This window comes from Macrobrachium rosenbergii, chromosome 46 (genome assembly GCF_040412425.1).
Source record: "Macrobrachium rosenbergii isolate ZJJX-2024 chromosome 46, ASM4041242v1, whole genome shotgun sequence".
Classification (NCBI taxonomy): domain Eukaryota; kingdom Metazoa; phylum Arthropoda; class Malacostraca; order Decapoda; family Palaemonidae; genus Macrobrachium; species Macrobrachium rosenbergii.
In genome coordinates this window covers 4036931-4060150 of record NC_089786.1, presented here as the reverse complement: position 1 = coordinate 4060150, position 23220 = coordinate 4036931, and the positions used below count along the sequence as shown (strand labels likewise).

At 37.6% G+C, this 23220-nt stretch overlaps 1 protein-coding gene across 1 annotated transcript in view; it reads left to right on the top strand.

Annotated features, from left to right (window-relative positions):
- Window positions 1-23220, top strand: part of LOC136830105 (uncharacterized) — a 375313-nt gene that overhangs the window by 120797 nt on the left and 231296 nt on the right. The window contains 12 exon segments of the mRNA XM_067089297.1: window positions 822-981; window positions 1122-1918; window positions 2447-2717; window positions 6187-6364; window positions 7491-7686; window positions 8999-9073; window positions 14046-14198; window positions 14417-16189; window positions 16431-17081; window positions 17195-18348; window positions 18842-20276; window positions 22954-23118. Of these exon segments, the coding sequence (XP_066945398.1) occupies window positions 822-981; window positions 1122-1918; window positions 2447-2717; window positions 6187-6364; window positions 7491-7686; window positions 8999-9073; window positions 14046-14198; window positions 14417-16189; window positions 16431-17081; window positions 17195-18348; window positions 18842-20276; window positions 22954-23118 (7008 nt within the window).

Below are 23220 nucleotides of genomic sequence, written 5' to 3'. Positions count from 1 at the left end.
GAAATTAGGGACTTGGAAATGGTATTCAAAGCCCTTTTATGCACTTCAAGTTTTTAAGGTACATAATAGTACAAGATGCAAATACAAATGAGGTCTGTACTTTCATAGTAATAAGTGCAGGTTCAGTAGTCCTTGTAGCATCCTTAGTCATCATTATTTCATTCACTTTTAAATTCAGATTCGCTTGCTGAGGGGTAAATGTAGCAGCTTCAGCTTCCAGGTTAGAAAGGGTGATAGGCATACCCGCAGCTAGTCGTGTCTGCTCAGTTTCTGGTGTTTAGGGAATCTTTTGAGTTGTCTTGTATCAGCACTACTTCGAAGTTCTGGATTACATTGTTTTAGGTGACACTTATGTTTATGCATTGTGTTTCAAATTGGCAACATAGTTCAGTTATGGCCTAGTCAGCTAAACACCAGTTGGTCTTTAGACTTTTACATTTTTTTTTTATTTTTAGGTGAATTTTTATTTCCCCACTGCATATGTTCCAAGAATTTCTTAAGTATTTGAATGGGCATTAACTGAAACTTGTCCATCAATAGGCTACATATATTCAAGGATGTGGTTTTTATCAGATCATTCAGCATTTCCACGCATCAGTTATAGGTATAATTTACATCTGAGTAAGGAAATCAAAATTTAGCAAAGAGATGATGCATAATCCCAAAGACTGGATGTTCAAGAATACTCGCTGTATAGCATAGCCATACAACATAATGTCCCAAAGAACTTCATGGAGTTGAATCACTAGCACTTATTTGCAAGTCATTGATATTTGCTTTCTTTATAATAGTAATGGATTTTTTCTTGACCATACTTATAGGATTTAGAGGCAGTACAAAGTACTGGAGACAAGAAATTGGTTGAACTGCGCAGCTTAGGAGAAAAAGTTGCTCTCAGTACTTCTGAACGAGGTGGAAAAGCTCTTCGTGCAACTATCACCTCCATGGAAGATGCTTGGAACCTTCACCTAGCCACCGTTGGTATGTATTTGCTGTTTTACCTAAGTATTCAAACTGTCAGAAAGCAAGATGAGAAATATAGGGTTTTATAATATTTATAAAGGTCACTTATGATTTAATATTGAGCATCTGACTAAAACCAAAATCATGTATTGTTGCAGGTGATGTCCGGGATAATCTCAAGGGCACCATAAAACAATGGATCAAATTTGAGGAAGACCTAGAGAGGCACTCAGCTTGGTGCCGAGAGTTGGAAGCTTTCTTCAAGGAACAACAGCCATGTGCCACATTGCAAGAGAAGAACGTAAGGCTGGAAGTATTAACTCAGAAGCGTGAAGATGTCGTCCGATATGAGAGAGAAATAGACGTTTTTGTTGACCAGGGACATGCCCTTGTAAGAACTTCAAGTGTTGACCGACTGAAGCCTCTCATCACACAGCTGAGCAACAGATACCAGAGTCTCCATGTGCTTACAAAGGAGGCTGTGGCAAAATGGCGTGGTATTGTGGCCGACCACCAGTCGTATGAAGAGAAGTTCGAAGAGAACAACAAGTGGTTGAATTCCATGCAACAGTCACTGGATAACATGTTAAATGAAGCCACACCTGAAAAGAGAGATTCCCTCCTCCAGTATCTGCTCAGCGAGCGTGAGCAGGCAACCCACCGTTTAGGCTCCATCACGGCTCTCGGAGAAAGGCTTTATCCTGACACTGCAACTGTTGGTCGTGAGCGACTTCGCCAGGACCTGAGGATGATGCGAGAATTCTGGGAGAAACTAGACGATTCCATCATGGAGCAACAACGTAAGCAGGAAGCCCAAACGCTGCAGTGGTCTTCGTTCACTGACAGCACTCAGGCAGCCAGAAACTGGCTGGACAGCATGGAGAAAACTATTGCTGTCGATCCATCGAACTGGCTTTCACTTCAGGAGCTGCGTTCTAGGCTTCTGAAACTGAAGGTAAGGCATCTATTTATCAGTCTTTATATTTTCACTTCTTGTTCATTTTGAGTAGTGATTTGATTTTCTGTTTCACTCTAGGGCTGAATGTTTTACCAGAAATCATGTTCTTGGCTCTCCTACAACGACTCAAAAAAGTTTTTATAGCTTTAGAGTAGAGTGAATAGAAATGATCAGTCATGGTCTTTGTCTCTTATTTAACATTTTACCAAGATATTAGAAGTCCAGGTGAATTTTAAATGAATTTCTTTATACGCTTTTAAGCATATTTGCAAGAAGATTCTGAAAGTCATTTATATAACCAAAAACATGTGATAATTATGAAGTTATGTTTTGTTTTGCAATTAAACTTAACTTATTTCTTGTAGGACTGATTTTCTGTACAGTATACTATCAGCTAAATAAACTTTCAAAGTTCAGTTCTTCAGTAAGGTACCTTTCCACAAGTTTTGCTCTTATATATATTAGAGATAATCCTTTAGCACTTTCTAAGAGAAAATATTTTTGTCGTTTTCTCACCCTCATCAGACAACACTGCAAGACATAACGTCGCACAAGCGCGTCCTAGACACGGTGAAGGAACGGGCAGGGTACCTCCTGCAGGCTTCCCCCAACAACAAGGAGGTCACGAAGGCCATCCAGGAGATTGAACAGAGGCACGAGACCCTTTCAGCCAACACCAAGAAGAACATCGAAGACCTGGAATGGATGACCGACAACCTCAGCACCCACCAGGAGCTCTCAGCTTCCCACGCCGACTGGCAGAAGATGATGTGGGAAAAACTACATTCGTACACAGGTGAGGGAGAGCTTGTTCACTTTGGGGCTTCTTGGTTCTCTCCTACAGTTTTTATAAGCCACTTGATGCCCAGAAATATGAACTTTTTTCCTAAGGTTCAGAGAGAAAGGCCTTCGCTTTCCATAAGCTTAAAGGGGAAGGACTTCTTTCTTGAAATGCAGGAAAAGGACTTTTCTCCTCAAACTTAGGGACTTTGCTTTCCCTAAGTGTAAAGGCAAAGGACTTCTTTCCTGAAATGCAGGAAGAGGACTTTTCTCCTCAGACTTAGGGACTTTGCTTTCCCTAAGTGTAGAGGCGAAGGACTTCTTTCCTGAAATGCAAGAGGAGGACTTTTCTCCTTTAAATTAGGGACGGAAGACCTCTTCTCTCATGAAGTATCGGGAGTAGGACCCCCCTTTCCACAGGAAGGAGAGACTGGCTCTTTTTATGAAGTGTGGAGAGGAAGGCCTCCCTTTTCCTAAAAGCTAGATTGTAAGGACTCAGTTTCTTTCCCGAAAGAAAGGGAGGCAGTTTTCTCCTATGATTGCACTGTGTGCCCATGTTTTATATTTTCTAATACATTTTAATTACCAAGAAATATTGAAAGCCAGTACATGATAGTACCCATTTCCGGAAAATAATTTTTTTTAACTTTATTTAGTGAACGTAGTGTCCTGTATTAAGGATATCATGTTTTCCATAAGGAAAATTTTGTTTATTAAATTGGAGTTTTACTGTAGGGTCAGTGTCTGTGAACTGACGACCTTCCTTTTAGTAAGCGAGAGATCTCCAACCTCACTGGAAAGTGCATTTAACAAAAGACCAGAAAAGTGCTTATAAGTGCAGTAGTGAAATCCATACTGAAGATTCATTCTTTAGAAGTTTTTAAGCAATATCTTACAAGATATCAAAAGCTCTGCATCGCATTTTGGTGTGTTGTGCTCACTTTAGAGGTGTGACAAGAATTTAGAATTCACGCTGTAGTCCTTGGACTTGTGTTATTATTGTGTCAAAAGAAAGCATCCATTTTCGACATTTGTACAATGAAGCGTTTGGTAAACGACAAATTTCAGTTAATTAAACCGTAAACAACCTAGCCCATAGTTATTTAGTTTATAAACTATCTACATGAAACTAGACACATCTAGAAAGTGATAAGCCTCATTTGTTTTCTTTCATGCTCTGAAGAAATAGGTAAGTGAGCAGATTTATTTTCATAATTAGCTATTTTCTTCGCGTGTTTTTTTACCATAATGAAATATGATTGAATAATTCATCAAATGGAAACAAGCAAAAGCAAAGACTGATTGATGCAATATTTACAAATTTTCAATTTTTCTCATTTTTTTTATTTATGATTGACAGACGAGGGTGAGTAAATTTTCCTCAGTCAGCAGAGCTTGAAAAAGCAAGGCTCGAAGTGTTTATGTTGCAGATGGGTTTGCTCTGCTCTATTTTCCTCTCTCTCTCTCTCTCTTATGTTCAATACAGTATTCGCCTCCAGATTAGGTGGGCAATTATATTAGATCAACAAATTTATTCTGTTTATTTCTCAATTTAAAATGAGTTATTTAGATGTTTTAGGTTATTAAGATTTTAATTGTAAGTCATTAAAGGTCATTAACCTAATTATCTCGTCTGCCCTTTTGATTTATTAAGGTAATCTTACATATTACGAAGGTAATCTTACATATTACCCATCTAGTTTAAACAACTATATAGATATTTTAGGTTAATAACAATTTAATTATAATTCATTAACCTTATAATCTCATTTATCTATTTTATTAATTAAATTGACTTAATAATTTCTTCTTCATTATCGTAAACACCTTTGTTTCTTCACCCTTAACAATGTGATTATAAATCATTAACCTTATTATCTCATTCATCCATCTTATTTATAAAGTTAACTTAATAATTACTTCTTCATTCCTTAGCAATGTGATTATATCTCATTAACCTCATTATCTCATTTATCCATCTTATCTTTTAAGTTAACCAAATAATTAGCCTACCTCTGCATTCCCTTGACACCTTTATTTGTCTGTCCTGTTTATTAAATTAACCCAATAATTGCATCTTCTTTGCTATGACACCTGTAATTACTTCTTCATTTCATTGACACCTTTATTCTTGCACCCCTTATATAGTAAATTGGCCCTATATTCACTTCTTCATTTTTCTATATATTAAATTGCCCTATACACCATTATTTTATTCGTGCACCCCCCCTATATTCACTTCTTATTTCACTGAAATTTATTGTGCACCCCCCTATATTCACTTCTTCATTCCATTGACACCTTTATTCTATATTTAAATTGCCCTATATTCACTTCTTCATTTCATTGACACCTTTATTCGTGCACCCCCTATATATTAAATTGGCCCTATATTCACTTCTTCATTTCATTGACACCTTTATTCGTGCACCCCCTATATATTAAATTGGCCCTATAATTGCTTCTTCATTCCACTGACACCTGTATTCGTGCACCCCCTATATTCACTTCTTCATTTCATTGACACCTTTATTCGTGCACCCCTATATATTAAATTGGACACCTGTATTCTATAATTATATTCCTTCTTTATTCCATTGACATATTCACTTTTATTTCACTGACACCTTTATTCATGCACCCCTATATATTAAATTGGCCCTATATTCACTTCTTCATTTCACTGAAACCTTTATTCGTGCACCCCCTATATATTAAATTGGCCCTATATTCATTCCATTGACACCTTTATTCGTGCACCCCATATTCACTTCTTCATTTCATTGACACCTTTATTAAATTGGCCCTATAATTGGCCCTATATTCCTTCTTCATTTCATTGACACCTTTATTCGTGCACCCCTATATATTAAATTGGCCCTATAATTTGCTTCTTTTCCACTGACACCTGTATTCGTGCACCCCTATATATTAAATTGGCCTATATTCACTTCATTTCAATTGGCCCTATATATTACTATATTCACTTCTTCATTTCATTGACACCATTTGCACCCCCTATATATTAAACACCTTCTTTATTTCACTGCACCCCCTATATATTAAATTGGCCCTATATTCACTTCTTCATTCCATTGACACCTTTATAATTAAACTATATTCACTTCTTCATTTCATTGACACCTTTATTCGTGCACCCCCTATATATTAAATTGGCCCTATAATTGCTTCTTCATTCCACTGACACCTGTATTCGTGCACCCCCTATATATTAAATTGGCCCTATAATTACTCCTTCATTCCACTGACACCTTTATTCGTGCACCCCCTATATATTAAATTGGCCCTATAATTACTCCTTCATTCCATTGACACCTTTATTCGTGCACCCCCTATATATTAAATTGGCCCTATAATTACTCCTTCATTCCATTGACACCTTTATTCGTGCACCCCCCTATATATTAAATTGGCCCTATAATTACTTCTTTATTCCACTGACACCTGTATTCGTGCACCCCCAGACTACTCAGGCAACAAGAGCATGCTCCAACAACGTCTGGACCACGTCAAGGAGCTGGAGGAGGCTAAGTGCGACGGGCGGAACATGATTGCCCAAATCAGCTCCCACGCCCACCAGCTGCTCGACAAGCTGCCCGCCCGCTCCAAGGAGAGCGTCGAGAGGGAGATCAATAATATGAAGTGAGTGGGAGACATTGCTGTTGTTTGCATTAGCCATTTTTGGCTCTTTTCAGGAATATTAGATTTTTTTTCAAATTGTTCATTAGGAGGAAAAGTTTTTGTATTCATAATTTTTGGTCCTTGTTGGGATTTATAGATTTGGTCATGTTGTTTATTGGGAATAAAAGTTATTGTATAATAATCATTTTTGGCTGTTTTCAGGAAATAGTAGATTTTATTTTCAAATTGTTCATTAGGAGTGAAAGTTATTGTAAACATGATAATTTTTGGGTTTTTATTGGGAATTATAGATTTCTTTCAAGTTGTTTATTGGGAGAAAAAAATTTTATACAATTTTTTTTCGCTCTTTTCAGAAAAGGATAGATTTTATTTTCAAATTGTTCATTGGGAGTGAAAGTTATTGTAAACGTGAACATTTTTCGTTTTTTGGGCGGAATTATAGATTTTTTCAATTTGTTTTTTCACTCTATGAAGAAACGATAGCTTTTTTTTTTTAGCCTATTTATGTCGAGTAGCCCTACAAGTTACTGTTTAAACAAAAAATTGTTTTTTGTTCTTTTCAGAAATTATAGATTCTAGTTGCCATTACCTTCATCAGAAATACAAGAAACTTCTTACATTTTTCACTTGAGAATTTTGGGTCATAAAACCCAAAATTCCAAAGTGAAAAATGTAAAACGTTTCTATGTCAGACAATTATCGAGAAGTTCATGTCAGTCCCCAAAGAAAAATGATTTCTCATTTCTCCCGTTGTCTTTCACTCCCTTTCCCTGCAACTTTCACTTATACTTTCACTCCCGTAGGGGCGTAGCGCCGTCAGTGCACCACAAGCGGTGCATTATAGGCATTACTTAAGGTTCTTTGCAGCGTCCCTTCGGCCCCTAGCTGCAACCCCTTTCATTCCTTTTATGTACCTCCATTAATATTTTTCTTCCATTTTGCTATCCACCCTCTCCTAACAATTATTTCATTGTGCAACTGCTTTGAGGTTTTCCTCCTGTTACAACTTCCATACCTACCTACTCTCAATTTCCTTTCCAGCGCTGAATGACCTCATTAGGTCCCAGTGCTTGGCATTTGGCCTAAATTCTGTAACCATTCCACTTACTTTCACTCTCCGCGACAGGTACGAGCTGGCCAAATTCGCCAGCACGCTGGCGGACGTCAAACACGGCCTGGAAGAGCGACTCCAGCAGTGGACCGAATACGAGGGCACTTTCGATCGCATCATCTCCTGGCTGAACGAGTCCGAAGCCACCTTGAAGAATTACACCCCCAAGAACACCCTCCAGGAGAAGACCGAGCAGCAAGAGAGATACCAGGTAAGGATTCCCAAGCCTTCGAAGTCCTGTTGTCGTTCCTTGGTTTCAGGTGTTGGTTCCCCATTCTTTTCTGAAGGATGGTTCAAAGCAAAACAACTCTCATTCCTCACACTCTCCTAGGTAATGAGGAGACTCATTTCATTCCGTGGTCTTAATTCTGGCAGCGGTGCTGTGTGTGAGAACAGCTCTTGGTCAGGTAATATGGTTCTGATGCTATTGGTTCGTTTTAGTGGTTTAATTTTTACCAGAAGTTTTAACATAGAATTGATGTTGGCATCTATTTTTATTCATCTTTTTCGTGATTTATTTTGCATTTTTGTCATAGTATTTTACTAAACAGTTTTGCCTTCTGTCTGTGAATAAAAAAGATATTTCTGACAACGAAAAAGTTTCTAAATGGTTTATAAAATCACTTGGAAAAATAAAGTAGAATATTTGAATCAAAGAGGAAGGTAGAACTGTTTCCATTTAGAGGAATATATATTATATGTATAGAATGCATTTTATTTAATAATATTAGGCATCATAACTAGAAGCAGCATTAGGCAGAGGATAATGTGTAAATATAACATTTGAAATGTATTTAACGAAAGAAGAGAAATTTCACAATGCAAGAGAATTAAGGTTAAATAATTCATTAATATTACCATTTTATATACTGAAGATTACTGTGGGTCATTCTGATTCCCTCAGGTAATTTACGCTTGTTTCACAAGGAACTCTGTAGAGTACTTGCTATGAGCACCAGGAAAAGATTGTCACGTGCCTTGGAAACTGCATAAATATCAATTCTCACTCAAAGGCACAAAATGAAGACCCTATCTACTTAAAGACTTTCCGTTCTACTTTTTGAGAAAAATTCCCTTCCTTGATATCGAGGGAGCAAGGCTACTCAGCCGTTGTATAACATCTTGATCACATAGAAAGAGAGTGTTGTAGATGAAGTAGTTCCTTTGTCAAAATTTTTGCATATGGACCCCTTGGTACCATATGACTTCCTGTTGCCAGAGAACTTCAGTCTTCTGTGCATCTAAAACCCTGTAGGAATCGTTGTGGAATTTCCCTTCTTTCGAATAAAAAGCCGTTTTATTTGTCATTCAATAAATATATGAATTAACATCTTATCAGCATTCACAGTATAACTCGAATGCTCCTGTGATAATTGTCTTAATATCTCTCACACATACGTAGTATGAATGAAAATCTTTTCATTTTTTTTTTTCATTATTTTGCTTTTTTTTTCCAACAGTATATACATATTTTTTCTTTATTTTTACAAATTAAACTAATGTTGCTCGTTGTTTCCCTCTAGGAATTCCTGCGCGTAGTTGATAGCCGGCATGCGTTGGTTCAGGAATTCATAACAATTGCTGATAACTTAGAACAAGTAAGACCTCGTATGGTATTGATCGAAGTAAGTCATAATTATCTTAAGTGAGTAAAGGTTCTGATGCCCCTCCGGAAGTCTCACACGAATGCCCCCACCTCCGTTCCTCTTTGGTCCTTCAAGGTCAACCTTGTATATGCAGATGCCTCATGAAGTCAGTCATAGAGTATTTTGGGCTTGGTCATCCTCGGATTGGCCTGAAAATCAAAGCATAGGGATCTTTCCTAGATAGTGACCCCAAGGGTTTTCGGGTGTCGTTATCTAGGACTAATATTTCTTGGGGGTCATTATCTTTATGATATTTACAGTCTTTTCAGTTTTTTATGGTCATCCCCAAGGGGCTTGTGCTAAGCACGCCGCAAAGGTGTATGTAAACATACCGGATGAAAACCCTTGGGGGTCACTACCAAGGAAAGATCCAAGCATAGTAAAGGTCGTTACTAATAAGCCTTTGGTGTCCAGTGGGGACTAGAGATGGTCAGATGTGTTAAGCATTTACCAGTCGCTGCATTGAGAGGTTTGGCCACATGGCTACTGAGAAGCTGCAGGAATTTGCATCCTTTTGCTGAAAACATGTTGCTCTGTTTCTGCATTGTCTGGCTTCGTTTGATTTAGAATTTGTTCATAAATTCAAAGGAGATTAAGAAGCTGAGTTTGTAAGATTACTGGGCAATGTAATATAACCAAATGGGAACATTTTATCACTCTTTTTGCTTGTCCATTGATAGTATTGGCCATAGGAAGAAAGAAAACCAAAATAATAGATTCAGAAAAGGACTTTCTTGAGGCCGAAAAATTGTACAAGATTAACTTCCCTGGTAAATCTGTCTCCTGATTCCAATCAGTATGTTAGGTCAAGGGTTCTTCTTTATTGATAATAAAGTTCCCATTTAGCGTCATAATGCCAAAATTTAGATATTTTTCTCCAAATGCAAGAAGCATAAGTCTTGCGGCCTTCTCAAGTAGCGAGTAATTCTCTGTGGGCTTCCGGAAACTCAGAGAGTGGCGCACGTGATTTCCACAAAAACATTTTTTTTTTTTTTAATTTCACCCGAAACTGTTGTGTCTTTGAAGCCGTTGTGGATATTCCCACCTGCCTCCACCGATTCCAGCTTATTTATCAGGTTGTACCAGTTTTCCTTTTTTTCGTTTTTTTGTTATTTTGTTTTATTGATTTTCTGACATCATTCAGAGAAATGCCAAACACTTACTCAACATGGAGTAATGTTGAATTGTTTTGTGGGGCGACACTAGTGCACAGTCATTTTGTGTGTTATTTATTGCACCAAGGGCACCACCACAGGAGGCAAATCAGAGGTCAGGTCATTATTTTCTTTTCCCATTTCTTTTTAAGGATTACATTGTGTTCATGGAAGACAATTTTTCAAAAAATCAGATCCCTAGTGACCAGGGACAACTAGATTATGAATAGATAAGTAATCTTCGTTTCTTATTTTGTAGTAGATAACATAGTAAGCAAAGACACTGAACTGCGTTATCAAAACAGTTTCACATCATTTCATATTTTATTATAAAACCCAAGACATCAGTGCTCGAATAGGGAGTGCGATTGCTATAAATCAACATACGAATATGTGAAGCTTGACTGAACATACAGGTGTTTAAAACTTTACCTGAAGTAATCAACAACAATCTATAAAATCTATAAAACGAAACGTTAAACAGGAATACAAACAAAAATAACATTGCAATGCACTATCTGTACTAGAATAACTCTACCACAGTTACATCTTGAGAATTTCTTGTGAGTTATTTCCTCATTCCTCGTGTTGATTTGTTATTATTGTGAACATTTCCCTGTTTTATTTCGCCACGTTTTCATTTCTTTTCGCTTACTTATCCAGTATTTATTTGGATGCAACATTCTGTACCTTAATCTTCCCACCTGGTTACCATCCAATTGCTTATTTCTTCAGTGCTTTTATTTCAAAATTACATGATGTTAAGGTGAACTTTTACTAACAAAAATAGATATAATTTTAAAAGTCAGGTTCTGATCTCATTCATTTCTTAAATTAATGTGTATTCAGATCTCATATTGGATTTATGCAAGTGATATTCGGATTTCCAATTCGTGTTTCCTCATTGATATTCGAATTTCATAATCAGGGATTTCAGGTATCATACTCTCTTTTTCTTAGTGATGTTCAGGCCTCATACTTGATTCTTCAGTGTTATTGAGACTTCATACTTCCTTTTTTTCAGTGATATTCAGTACTTATACTGGATTTTTCTCATTTATACTCACTCTCATGTTATAGTATTTCCTCAGTGATATTCAGGTTTCATACTTTCTTTCCTCTAATGATATCGTATTCAGTTTCATACTTGATTTTCCCATTTAAATTCAGACCTCATACTTTGCGTGTCTCATTGGTATTCAGATTTCATACTTCTGTTGTGTCAGTTATATTCAGGTCTCCATACTTCTCTGTGATATGATAGGGAAGCCACACACTGAATTTTTCTTATGACTATTCTGTTGTACATTGTGCTAAGAAATCCCTCGACTGCAATCTACTGAATGAGTTCAAGAATGTGGACAATTTTTATATACTCATAGTCTTCCGGTTCTTAATATTCTTTTACATTCTTAAGTAAGTGGGGCTTAATTCTCCCTTCCTTCTTTCCTTCGAACTGTTATAATTTCAAGGGTAATCGAAAGCAGTGATTACGGTTGTCATAGACCAGTGGTTCTAAACCTTTTTATTACCACGCCCCCTCTAAGAGTTGGTCCTTCTCTCCACGCCCCCCTGCATCTGTGACTAAAATTCCCTCCCAGATTAAAAGGAAAATGAAAAAAATAAAGAGAAAGAGAAGGGTTTTTTTATTCTTTTGGGAATGAATTAGTGAGATACTTGACACTGCTTCTTAGCGACTCTTGTTAAGAGAATAACGAATATAATTAGAGAGAATTTTTAATTTTTCCCTAGGGCTCGCGCCCCCCTTGGAAATTGCTGACGCCCCCCATGTTGAGAACCATTGTCATAGACACATGGTAGGACTATGGGAAGTTCAAGCCATATACAGTTAGTTAATATTAGACTTTTTTTAATGTCCTCTGCACTTCAAGTGAAAGGTACAGGACGACCCATGCCCTTATGTAGCCCAGGCCTGAATGAAAAAGAGAGAGAGAGAGAAAAGGAAAGCGTCCTGGCCCCTTAAAGGAAAAGAGGTTATAACTCTCTGGGGGAACACAGCAAAAAAATCATCAATAATTCCACCTGTTATGACGGGTGTTGGTGGCTCCTTTGCCTGGGTTCGATCTCGATGTTAGACGGAAATATTGGATTTATGTTGATTTCCTTTAATAGTTTTATTTGTATTAGAACTTTTATTTTAAATCTTCAGTAGTTCTTTGGAGATTTCAGGGTTTGAGACATTCGGCGTAGTCATGTTTTCTGAGGCGCTTTTTCGAAACTACGAAAGGAGAAATGGCTTTGGAGATTGCAGTCAGGGTTAGAAATATTTTCATATGTATTATTATTATTATTATTATTATTATTATTATTATTATTATTATTATTATTATTGTTATTATTATATTATTATTATATTATTATTAATATTATTATTATTTTATTATTATTATTATTATTATTATTATTATTATTATTATTATTATTATTATTATTATTCAGAAGATGAAACTTATTCATATGGAACAAGCCCAACTCCACAGGGGCTATTGACTTGAAATGCAAGCTTCCAAAGAATATGGTGTTCACTGGGAAGAAGCAAGAGGAAATAAAGGGAAATACAGAAAGAAGAGATCCCACTCGCTTATTAAAAAAGAAAAAAAAAAATAATTTGATAAATTAACAAGTAGATAAAATTGTACTGAAATGCGAAGAGAATAGCATTAGGGTAGCAATGCATTGCACCTTCGCTTGCACTTTTGAAGTTCCAATTGCACGACGTTCTCTGGGAGGCTTATCTTAACGAGTTGTTAAGATAAGTGCTGAACGCTCGTTTAACCATGTTAGTAAAGTGTCATTGATCATTCGTTTGACTTTTAAATGAGAAGGTGCGTGTAGTTTTTTTTTAATTATTAATTAAGATACTGATGAGACGCGTGACCTAACATCTTTTAACTATCTCAGCTCTTAACCATAAAAGAAATATTATGCATAATCCATAATCCCCATCATTATTCCCAAACACGGACCAGATAAACTAAATTGATTATTCATCCCAAAATAATAGAGAGCAAACGTGAGAATTAAATATAACATTGCATTGTTGTTGATGAAAGTCTCCACACCCCCGTGACATGACTTCAGGAGAACAGGTGTGGGCTTTTACACCTGGGATCTGGTTTACTTCAAAGGGGTCACCTTTGAACACCTGCGAAACGATGAGGTCATGTGTTTTATTTAGAACTCGAGTGATAACAGAGATTTACGACAGTTTATATATATAATATATATATAAATATATATATATATATATATATATATATATATATATATATATATATATATATATATATATATATATATATATTAGTGTGTCAGAAATATATGTACTATTGATTAATGATTTCTCTTTTCCACTAATTATGGTCACGATCAAGTAAGACAATGATCATCATCAGAAAATGGAAAAAGATATTAACAGAGCAAATAAACTGAATTTTTTCCTTTAAAAAGAAATACTGTGGAGAAAGTAAAATATAGTTATTTACGTATATTGCTGAGTAATGTACATTATTTTATTTACAGTACGTTCAGTGATGGATGGAAAAAGTTGTCACCATATTACACTCCTTTATCTCATGGTTAATTATTAGTCAGATATCCTCCCTATACACTAGTCACTCAAGCAAATCATGCATTGAAATTACTTTTTTCTATATTCTTAGACTGCATCTTAATACTAAAAGCTGCTAAATTGTTAACGTCGGCATTTTTCCTCTCCCTCTGTGTTCCTTGGATGCTGGTGAAATCAGGGGCTGGTCTTCAGCATCATCCAAAATCAGGCTGAGATTGACAAGATGAGCGACGATTCATCCGATCTGATGGGCATCTCTGGGGACACCAGAATCTCTGTGAATGTGCAGCAGATTACGTCGAGGTTTAAGGCCATTCAGGTCACAGCTAAGGTGAGAATGTGAAGGAGCTGTTGCTGATGTAGAAGAGATCAGAGATGTTTCAGTTTTAGCTTCCTCATATGGTATATGATGGCTTCTGCCACAATTCAGACTACTATGTCAGTGGGTTTCAGATAGTCAAGAAGCCGAAGCATCTTGTTTATGTTAAGAACTTATCTTGTTGATTATAGAGGCATTCTTTTGACCCAAGATCCAACTCTGTTTTTCAGGAAATTCTCAAGAAGTGTGAAGTTGGTGTGGCTGATCACAAACTCTTCATAGAGAAATACAACCAGAGTGTAGGATGGTTAACTGCAGCGCAAGACAAACTAGCTAGATGTATTGAAATGCAAGGGGACAGAGCAAGTTTACAAAAGAGACTTGAGTTAATTAAGGAATTAATAAAAGAAAAACAAAATGCATTATCGCTGGTAAACAATACTGTAGAGTTAGGAGAAAAACTTTATCCAACAACTGCAGATGATGGTCGAGAAGCCATTCGAATACAGCTGGAGGATTTACAAAGCTCCTTTGATGCCCTCTTTGACAGTGCAGCAACATTAGAAAGAGAGCTGCAGAGTAAGAGAGGTCGCTGGACTACTTTTGAAGAAGCCAGCGAGCAACTCAAGACTTGGCTTCGTGAGACACAGACTCAGATGCCTGATGAGATTGAGCTCAAAACGACCCTTGATGAGAAGCGCGCCCAGCTGCAGACTTACCGTATGCTGCTTCATGACATTCTTGCAAAACAACAGACCATACTTGATGTGAGAGACAAAGCCGAAAATCTCCCAGAAAAGGCTGATCGTGTGAACACGTTCTTGGAATCAGCAAATGCTCATCATCAGGAGATGCTGCAGCGTGTGCAGTCGTACCTAGAACGGTATGAGGCTATAGTAAGCGACCATCAGCAATACTGCAAGGCAGTATTTGAAACACAAGAGTGGTTAGATGCAACACACAATACTGTAGAAATGTGGGGAGAATTAGATTGTGATCACATTACACTTCGTGCCAATCTGGAAAAATTGAAGAATTTGCAGTTAAGTTTGCCAGAAGAAGAACCTAGGGTTTTGCAAGTCAGAACTCTGGGTGAGAAAGTCATTCCTGGTACAATTCAGTCTGGCCAGATAAACATTCGCTCCCAGATTGATACAACTTTACAAGACTGGCAAGGCTTGTTATCTGCTGTCTCATCTACTATTGAGAAAATTGAAGCCACATTGAATCAGTGGGGAGAATTTGAAAGCATGAAGGATGCCATCCAGAGCTGGCTTCGTGAAACTGACAATAAACTACATGCAGTTAATCTGAAGGTAACTTTAGCAGAAAAACAGGAGACTCTTGACATGTTAAAAGCTCTGCAAGGTGAGGTTCGAGCCAAGGAACTAGAAATGGACCAGCTAACTGAGCGTGCTCAGAATTTGTATCAAGGCAGCCACTCTACTAGAGGTTCTCAGGTTAGTGAGCTCAGCACTCGATATGCACAAATTTCTGCTAAAGTGAAAGATGTTCACTCCCGTTGGCATCAGTATGTTAGCTACCATACAGACTATGAGAGCAGACTGACAGAATGCCGAAACTGGCTTCAGGATATAAAGAAAAAGCTTGGATGCTGTACAGATCTGTCAGCAACTTCTCAAGAAGATCTGAATAAGAAAATGGAGGCTATCCAAGATTTGCTCCTACTCAAGGAAGAAGGTTTCACCAAAGTCCAAGGAACTGTTGAGTTAGCTCAGACAGTCCTTGCCAATACTGCACCGATGGGTCACCACCAGATCAACCAGACTGTTGAGGAATTACAACAGGATTGGAGTGTCTTGGCCTCTAAGATGGTGGAAACTAAGACTTACCTAGATGAAACAACTCACAGGTGGGCTGGGTTCCTGGAAAATATTCATCTTTTGCAGAAAACTATTGAGCATGTGGAGCATACATTGTCAGATGTGAGCCAGTTCCAGTCTACCCTGTCTGAGAAAAGGGCTCAGCTAGAGCGTCTAAAGGTGGGTATATCATATAATTCAGCTCATTTTGACATTATAGGCATGGGATGAGACTGATGTAAGAGATATAGGTGAACCTTTGCTAGAGAACCTTAAGTCATGATTTGTTCATATTTATTCTGTGCAATATTAGTTTATTGAGGACTAAGATATTTGACCCTTTAAGTACTGTACTTTCTTCTTTGTGCAAAATATATCCATACAAATTATTTCCCAACAAATATTTGATTTTTACTTTCAGAGCTTGGAAGAAAAACTTCGTTGTGAGAAATATGAGGTTGAGAGTTTGAAGGCAAAATCTGCAGAAATGCTGGCAAGTGGGCAGCAGGCACAGGCAGCATCCCAGGCTCAGAACATCCTCAAGCAATTTGAGAACCTCTCTGACCGAATCAAGACCCTTCGTATGGAGCGTGAAACACAGTACCGTGATCACCGACACTACAAGGAGGCCTATGATGACCTTCATGCATTTGTTAACAGGACACGTGACAAGATTCCTGCTCTCAAGCAGAGAAATCTTGGTGATAGGCTCTCAATAGAAACTGCTGTACAGGCTTTAGATACACTTCTGACTAGACAAGCTCAAGGCCAGATTTTAGTTGATCAGTTATTCCACCGTGGAGAAGTATTCTTGCACTCGACTTCACCATCTGGACAGGAAATCTACAAGAATGAAATGCGAGCAGTTAAAGAAAGTTTTGAAGAGCTGTTCAAGGAAATCAGTAAACAGAAAGACGTCCTAGAGAATACTGTTGTTCAATGGCGTGATTATAAGGATGAATATGAGAAGCTCTCAGACTGGTTGCAGAAGGCTGACGCTGACATGAAGGCCTATAAGACCATGCTTTATGCAAGCATTGGAGAAAAGACACAACAGGTCAATAATGTTAAGGTAGGTGTCTTAATATAACAATTTTGTCTTTTATTTTCAAATATGCTGGTAAAATTTATATCTGTATACACTATCAAAGCACCATTACTAAATTTCATCTCCTATTTTTACAGGAATTGCTTGAAAATCTTGGAAAGCATCAGACTCAGCTGAAGAAGCTTAATGAGCTCTCTCAAACCCTTCAGGAAACACATCTTGATTCATATGTCCAAAATCAAATGAGGCACTTAAACTCTAGATATCAGGTGTTGATTAACATGGCAAAAGATGTCCTCCGTAAGGTTGAAGCTAGCTTTGACCAACACAGACAGTACGAGAATTATCTGAGTAAAGCAAGAGAATGGATTGATAATGCTCAGATGGTTGTAAGGGACTGTGTAGACATGTCTCCAGATTCAGGTAAAGAGAGCTTGGAAAGGCATCTAGAAATGATTCAGTCTCTGATGCGCAAGCAAGAGGAAGGCCAGTCTCTGGTTCACCAGGCTATTAACTGGGGTGAAAAGGTCCTTAGAAATACTCGTTCTGATGGACGTGATCTGATCAATGAGAACCTGGAAGACCTGCAGTCAGACTGGGATCGTCTGATAAAGAAACTTTCCAGTGCGAAGGTTACTCTTGAAACTAACCTTCTCCAATGGGCTGACATGAGTGTATCATACACCAATATGCAACAATGGATCAGTGAAAGAGAAGCAAAGTTACAGCAACTTGCCACTGCAATTGCTGCTTCTTATAAGAGAGGATCAGGTCTTTCACCTAGAATATCCACTCTTAGTATTGGAGAAAGAAAAGCCAATCTGCGAAGAACAAACAGTATTGTACAAGATATTGTTTCCTTCGAGCCAATGATTGAATCTGTTACATCCAAAGCAACAGAGAGCCAGGCTAGCCAAGTGAAGCATAATGCTTCTGAGATATCAAGTAAGTACCTTAGTCTCAGTAAGCAGGCAAAGGAACTTCTTGAAAAACAGCAAGATATGGTTGATCATCACCAAGAATTTGTAGATGCTGGTAATGAGTTCATGCATTGGCTCAGAGCTGCTAAGGAACGTATGGCAAAATGTGCAGAACCTACTGGTGATAAGGACACAATAAGTGGTAAAGCAACTGTTCTAAAGTTACTGCAGAATGAACAAGAAGAAGGTCAAAAGAAGCTGGACAAGGCCTTCTCCTTGGCAGAAAGGGCTTGTAACTTAGCAGATGATGAAGATAAAGAAGTCATTGAAGAGGAGGTAGCATTCTTGCAAGATGAATTTGATACCTTCTTGTAAGTATATATCAGTACAGTGCTATTTTCTGTCATTCCTCCTTTACAATCATTCATGTTCCCAAGGGATTAACCTGTAAGTTCACATGATTTTTCTCTTGGATTTCCTGCTTGAATCTGGTTTCTTGGCTTCGATTTTTAGTAATTATCAGACTTAGTAGCATCTGTGTCATCAAGGATTTATGATGGATCTTTTTGATGATCATACTTTTGTTAATACGTTCTGTTGCACACAGGTTAACATCGTATACTTACCCATTATTATTACCCATACCTTAATTCAGTACTTTACTTTGCAGATAGTTGAATGCATAAACTTTCCACCTTATTACCTTATGTAACAGTCTGTTAAAAGGTTGTCAAACGTTTATATTATTGTATTGCCTGTATACTTTCTGCATCTGTAGAATGTAAGACCTAACATCTTATAATATTCAAATTAATATCAGTTTAGGCTATCTTTCTTCACCACAAATTTTCTTTTTAATTTCAGGGGACAACTAGGCAAAACAAAGAACCTGTTGGAAATGGGCATTGTGAAGTGGACAGAATATGAAGATAAGTTCCATGAATGTGAAGAATGGCTTTCAAAAATGGACACTAATGTGCAAAGCTATAACAAGCTACAGAACACTGTATTGGAAAAGAGAGCAGTATTAGAAGAATTCCAGTCATTGCTTCAGAACATCTTTGACTGGCAGAAGACACTAGATTTACTCAACATGCGTGCACAACTTCTTCTAGAGACCTGTGCTGACTCAAGAGTCAGCAATGCAGTCACTCAGCTCACTACAAAGTACAACACCCTCCTTTCCTTGGCAAAGGAGGTGATGAGGCGCCTCGAGATGCACTTCCAAGAGCATCAGCAACACAATCAGCTTTACAGTGAATGTAAAGACTGGATTGACCGTACCCGTAGCAAGCTCCAGGCCTGTGAAGGGGAAGCAAATACCCTGTCTGAACTCGGTGAAAAGCTTGCTGACATCAAAATAATCAAGAATTCATTAGAACAAGGTCAGCACAAGCTTCGGTATGTTTTGGAACTGAAGGAACGTGTCATAATGAACACAGAACAGTCTGGAGCTGCTAAGATCCAAGAGGACACAGAAAATATAAGAATTGAATTTGAAAAACTTATGTCTGATATATACAATATGCATCAGAGCATAAGTACGAAGTTGTCCAGACGTGAGGAGACAGACAAAATGCGCGAAACTGTCTTCGAATGGCTGGATGAGCTTAGTTTGAAAGCCTCAGAACATGGTGTACTTTTCAGTGAACTCAGTGATAAAAGAGCTGCATTGGAAAAATATCGCATTCTCTTGCGTGACATAGCAGCTCACTTTGACATGGTAGAACGTCTTGCTGCTAAAAGAAACGATGAGGGATACTCTCAAAATGAGGTTGATGAGTGTCTCAACAAATACGACACCATTAAGAAGTTGGTTATTGACAACATCAAGACTCTTGAAATCTATGTCGGAGAACATGAAGCCTATTACTTGGCCTTGTCTGAAGCTAATGACTGGTTGCGAAAAATCCGCATCACTGTCCAGCAGTATGCAGACAGCCATGGTGAAAGGAAGGAAGTGATTGAGAGACAGCAACAGCAGGAAGATATTGCTGAGGAGTTCCAAGAAGGTGAAGAGCTGGTCAGCAAAGCCCTTGAACTGAACAGGTCGATAATGTCAAGCACGTCTGAAGAGGGCAAGGACACCCTAACGTCTGAATCTCGAAATCTCAACGTCGAATGGGAAACCATTCAGCAGACAAGCCGAGACATTCGACGCACTATGGATAAATGCCTACAGACTTGGGATGAGTTCACCGACTCGTACAATGAATTCAACAGCTGGCTCTCAACCTTCAGGGAAAAAGTTTCTCACCAACCAGATGAACCAACTCCTGAGGACCTTGAGACATGGAAGGTAGGAACTGTTCTTTGTTATCTGTTAATCTATGTGTGTAGGAGGCAGCTCTTCTTAAGTAATTCCTTTTATGGAAATGGTTTGTTAGCTTTATTAACAATTCCATCAGTGAAATCTCTTGGTGTTTCTCTCTTTTGTTTAAAAGACCAGCTTCTGATGTTTTTTGTTAAAGCCATACCTTAGATACACACTCAGATACCCTCCAGTGTAACTTTAAGTGAAAATGATATTATTTTCTGTTGACAAAAAACTCCTTTCTTCTTACGTTACAGTAAGACATCAGTTTCTCTTGAGATTCCAACCAGTTGGAATTAAGAAAAAGTTGAATTTTTTTCCTTGATACGTCACTGGTTCTCTTAGACTTTTTAGTGGTAATATTCAACCCCATAATAGCACAAACAATCTGAGTGCCTTTCTTATAAGATTGCTGTTTAGTTGCTGCCTAAGAAATCTTTAAAAGCCGTTTTCAGATAAAACACATTTCTAATTAAATGAGAAATGAACTGTTTATTTTCTTTAGGAGTAAGTCAGTAATGCATTCTTCAACCTTATTAACATCTCGTGCGTTAAGTATCTTATATTTATATGAAGCTTATTTACCTTCGAAGCTTTCTTATATTTATATGAAGCTTAAGCTTTGTTATTTGCTTCTCAAGCGTTTTCCCAGAGCGACCATGCTACCCCTGCTTTAATAGTTAGTCCTCATGATTTCTGGCCTTACTAACAAATCACATCTGACTGGAACCCTTTCATTTAGACAAAGGAATTTCAGTAGCTTTGCTTGCTAATCTTCAAATATACATTCTTCCAGTTTAACGGGAAGATTGTTCTGATTTTGATTAGATTTTGTAACGATTGGATGATTTGCAGTACAAAATCATCACCACAAGTCTTGGGATAGAAAATTAGAGCAGCAACAAAATTGATTTTAATTGTGAGTAGGTAGTGATTTCTCTGACATTTAAGATAGGTATATATGGTTTTCGCCTTAGTGGATGGCAAGCCGTTGAAGCAGCTGTAGAGTTTCCTATACAGATTTTTTGTAGCTTAAAGAAAGGAAATCAATGAAATTTTGACGTGACTGAAACATGTCCAGCCCTCTGTTAATATAAATGGAAATTATTATTATTTTTATTTTTAAATGCCTGTAAAATTGTCTTAGCTTGAAATTTTCAAGTTTTCAGTAACCTGTAAATTGATCTTTTGTGTTCTAAACATAGTTCTTCAAGATCTGATGATTTTCATTTTCTGAACTGAGATTTCAAAGCTCTAGATTAGCAGTGGTGTCTTGATCATGCCATACTTAGATAGACTGCACTTGTCGTTGGATGTTTTGTGTTTTTTTTTAACTGATGAATGAAACTCTAGCTCAAGGGTGCAGATGTGAGTGTTTTCATAAGGTTAATGTTAGATTTTATATGAGGTTCTTAAAGCCTTTCAATACAGATTTTATTTGATTTTTTGTCAGTGATATTTTGATGATTTTTTTATTATAAAGAAAAGTTGCTGCAACAGTTATAATTAATTTTCTATAGTTTTTCGTACAATGAATTCTCCTCAACACCGAATATATATTAATCAGCATGTAGCGTTTTCATATATTGTCTTTCTCCCTTGCTGACTGAAGTCTTGAACTACATTGTGTCAGTCAAATTTATCATTGTCGTAACATTACCACCACTTTACATCAGGGAAAAAACGGGTTGATATTTTCAGTCCCACGTATTCTGCCCTAAAATGGAAAACTGCAGTATCTGCAAAATTTCGAAATTAGGACATGCCACCAGGGCTCGTGAAACACTTAATACACAAGTTACTGCAGTTTCAGAATGATTCATCAATGCTTTATTTACGGGTCCCATTTGTAGTGTCTGCAAAATCAGTAGTAAGACAAGGGAACACTGCAGTATCTACCATTTTTCTCAGCTCTGTATTCTTGCAGATACTGCAGTCTTCCATTTTAGGGCAGCATTGAAACCTGCCATACTTATCAGGCTCTCATTTACCATTCCTCACCATACTTACCCCTTTGTCACTCAGAAGCTCTTTACTGGCTTTCTGCTATCCTTCCACTGGTACCTTATACTTGACCCTTCCACTTATAACTTATACTTGTACATATCCAGTGTTCGAGGACATCCCTTTGAGGCCAAACAGGATAGAAGCCTTGCATATTTAAGTCTTCATTGACTCATTTTTACATTCCTGTATTATACGTAATGTTGGTTGCATTGGGTGTTACATCTTTGGTGGCTCCTGAGTATTTATCAGTGTAGATTTCCTCTTCCATAAGCTCTGCACATTTTAAAATAGCAAGAATGCAACTTCAGCACAGTTAGCACGAAGGAAGTAATTCTCTTAACTGGTAGTTCAAGCTTACGCTATGCTATATGACTTGAAGATTGTTGTCAGTGCTGTATTCTCTCTGAAAGCAATAGCATTTGCTTCGTATCCAGACCTCGTTGGAGGTGTAAAAGTAAACAAAACTAGTTTCACCTGCTTGGTCTCTTCTTTACTAGCATGGCCAACGGACCCTTCTCCATCACTCCACACTCTCACCCCACCCCCCCTCACAAAAAAAAGGAAAATAAAAATTCACCATGAGTTTCTGACTGACGCCTTGCCCTGAACGAATGCAACTGACCTCTCTTCTTCTTTCTCTTCTCTCCAAATTAAGAAATCTTTGCAGGAACTCTTGAACGAGGCCAACAACAAGAAGATCTACCTGGAGGTCGTCAATGACAGGTGCGAAGTGCTGATGGATTACAGCGCCCACGCGCCCATCAGAGATATGACTGTCCAGCTGCAGTCTGAGTATACTAATGTCCTCACCAACCTCCAGGTTAGTTCATTTGCTGTGTGATTAAAATTGCTCTGCTTAGTTGATTTGGCTTTTGATTTTTTGAGGGAACTTCCATCCCGTCAGTGTTACATATTTCCTCTG